Here is a 3461-nt window from a genome sequence, read left to right as displayed (position 1 = left end):
AGTCCGACAAAAAATACCCCGCTACCAACAGAGAAAACACTATTGATCTCTTCCAACAGGCGTTAAACAACCTTCTCTATGAGTTCACCCTCGTCAACAAAATGACGGCCACCGGTCTCCTCACACAACAGAGGTTGACGGCCCCAAATCCCCTCAACACAGTTCTATCGCTCTCTGTTCATTAATTCCCTTGATTCGTGCGCATCGTTCTCCACATTATCTGTGGGAAGCTAAGCAGATCGAACAAAGGATTCAATGGGTGTTGGATGCATTAGTGCACTGGACGAGAAGATGTCAAAGCTTTCTGCAAGGGAAAGTGCGGCTCGGTATACTCGAAAACTCTTCAGGGGCACGAATTATACTGTGTTGGCCACAACAACAGCTTCCATAATCACATTGCTTTCCTTGAAATTGTCTCCCACCCGGTGGGGATGGATGTCGCTGGTAATAGACATGCTCACAGTCATCTCAGGGATAGCAGGATTCGTTTCCTCAACAGAGTCCGGGTGCTACACATTTCAAGTTGTGATGACCGCCCTTACTGCGGTTCTTCAGGGCTGCCAGGCCCTGGTTCTCTTCACACAGACCACTTTGTGCTTGAATCATCTCAGGCCTTCCACTAGATCAAACCCCAACGACTATGGGGGAAAAGCTCTGTTTCAATTTGATGCAGTTCTTTCCTTGATCAGAATAACGCCATTCTTGAGGCAGACTTCCGTTGTCAATTCTGTTGGCAGCCCAAATAGGCACAGGAAAAGGAACTCGTCCCTCTACACATCAGCGACTTGGTTCCTCAAATAAAATACTCAGCGCCTTCAAAAGTCGGTGAAACTCTGTCATGCACCAAAGTCGCAATACGTTGCTTCAACGCTCCAAAAACTTCCCTGAGAGTGTACCAACCACAATACAGAAATGCACAGTCCCTAGTTTAGCGCAGGAGAATTAATGTGACCACAGGATTCAGGACTGAGTATGTGGCAGAAAAATAGGAGTTACAGGAGAATCTAAAACGTCTATGAGGCCAGCAGCGTGGAGAGGGCAGCGTAGGGAGGACTATGTCAGAGGAGTGAGGGCGGTTATAAAATTGGCAGAAAATCCATGACAAACTGACATATGACAAACTAAAAATCCATGACAAACTGAAAATCCATGACAAGCTGACATATGACAAACTGAAAATCCACAGCGTTTAGCGTTTACTTAAAAACGCATATGACAAAGGGCGCAGTCAATAAAAATGACAGACAGACATCTCAGAACCACTTGGACACTGGCAGTGTCAGGAGCAGCTAACATTTAGCTGAAGAAATATTCGTGAGAAAATATTCCTGAGATGCAGAATTGATGGCAGAAATGACTGAACAGAAAGGCCATAAGACAAATGGCTCACATTAATTATGCAGGGCAGGAATACGCCTGCTCTGATACCATGTTAAACACACATGGGCAACAAAGACAATGTGAAAGATAAAACATGCAATACATTTTTTTATTAACATGAGATATACATTTATAGTACAATATGTGACTCTTGGGTTTCAGATCCCAAGGTCTCTTGGACTGCTTTGGTCTATTCGGCTTCCACACTAACCCATTTAGGATTAGGTGTCCAACAACATAGCACCTGAATAACTCATATAATAAAACATATTCATCATAAAGATCAAGGAGTTTATGAAACAAATTATGTATAACAACTTGTTGAGAAAAATGAACTTAATTGTATTAATTGGAAACAAAAGAAACCTTACAACCAGTGCCTTGGTGTTGTGCAGGTCCCTCCCAGGGTCCAGCAACAGTTCTCCTCTACTTTGATCAGCTCACCCACTTCCAAATGAAGCTAAGAAAGGATTGGAATCTATCCTCTCAAGCTCTATAAGGGAGTCTTAATTTCAGCAGCATCTACCCTTAGGAATGTTCAGCTTTCAACCTCCATTGCCTTTGGCCCAATGCCTGTATTTATAATGCTTTGGAGGAAGTTAAATAGGTCCACCATCAATGGGATAAGCCCCTCTTTCAAAGGGATAGCTCCCCTCTTCATGGGATAAGTTCCTCTTTCATTGGGATGCATGAACCATCTGGAGGCGCTCAATCCACGTCAAACCATCTTCTAGAATGCTCTAGAATCGACCAGAAGTAACTTTTTTGAAGTAAAACTTGCGCCTTTTGACCTTTACAGGAGTACGCACCCACCCCTTTACAGACAGAGCGTACAAGTACGCAGGCATTATGAACTTGAGGTGCGTACACGCAGGTAAGGGTAAGAGAAACTGCGTAACCAGAGTTATATTGACTTTTTAAAGACTTTCTCTCTTTCTTGGAGTTTGACATGAGGAGCAGAGGTATAAGACTTGCCAAGGAGGATAGTATGACAATTGATGGAGCCATACTGACTGCAAATAGTCATGGTGACAAATTTTAGTGTAACAGATTGCCCCCTAAAGTGTGAAGCCTATAGTAGATTAGGGTTTCATATCATCTAGGAAGGGTGAAGCACTTTATCATTTCAAGGATTATCTTGTGGAGAGCCCAGTTGGAACCTGCAAATATTCAACACAAAATACATATATGAGATCATATCATCGCTGAGGTAGGCATTCCCATACTCATATAAAAATTTTTAACTAACAAACTAACTACTGCTCTGATATAGGAATGATTTCGCAGTACATCATAATCATAGACTCATGTAGACACAGTATGGACGCAGCCATCTGTTTATGATTAGTCTACTATATAATGAATACAAAACTCCTCGCAGCCTGGATGGCGGAAACTAGATCCAGGGTCTTCATTTCTACTTCCTGAAATAGTACGATTCTATCCATGCGAATAAATGAGTTGATGTCGAACATGGTAGAAACCACTTGATTACCAGTCAATGATGTAAATTGTTAACAAGTGTGAGAGAAACCACCAGTGATGTCAATGGCTCTCAAAGTGCCCAGTACAATCCGTGAGATGTGAATGAATGTGTTGATGTCAAACATGTCACGGAATCCTTCGATCGAAAGTCAATGATGTAAACTGTCGTCAAAGGCGAGAAACCTGCAACTGAGGCATGCAGATTTCAAGGTACTGACAATTCCTAGATCATCTTTCTAGATAATGTGCTGATGTCGATAGAAAGTGACCCGTTGCAAGCAAGCCCACAACACAAAATCATAGATCCAGTTGAAGAAATGTAGCTGTAAGGACTGACTCAGGGATGGTCAAGATGGATGACAGATATTTTGCAGATGAATGGTTTATTTGTAGTGACCTCTTGAACACATAACGACACAACAGATGGCTTGGTGACAATTGACCCAAAGTTAATACCCAGAAACCGACTGAAGACTTTCAATGTGGTTTGATCAACTGTTAGGCAAAGGATTTCCCAACCCAGGTGAATGAAAAGTGTCGTGTTCAAGAGTGGTGATAAGGTTTTTCCGAGACAGAGTATAACAAATAGGCTCATT

At 42.3% G+C, this 3461-nt stretch overlaps 1 protein-coding gene across 1 annotated transcript; it reads left to right on the top strand.

Moving 5' to 3' along the window:
* The first annotated feature begins 255 nt into the window (after positions 1-255).
* Positions 256-801, top strand: LOC149176731 (uncharacterized). Its single transcript, XM_089421554.1, has one exon. The coding sequence runs from the start codon at positions 256-258 to the stop codon at positions 799-801; it is 546 nt and encodes a 181-aa protein (XP_089277680.1).
* Positions 802-3461: the final 2660 nt, after the last annotated feature.

The sequence above is a fragment of the Pinus tabuliformis genome, chromosome 4_1, assembly GCF_031772625.1.
Source record: "Pinus tabuliformis cultivar Carrire ecotype Pingquan chromosome 4_1, CPIR1, whole genome shotgun sequence".
NCBI classification, from domain to species: domain Eukaryota; kingdom Viridiplantae; phylum Streptophyta; class Pinopsida; order Pinales; family Pinaceae; genus Pinus; species Pinus tabuliformis.
The sequence above is the reverse complement of the archived record's forward strand: the minus strand, read 5'-3'. Positions and strand labels throughout refer to the sequence as shown.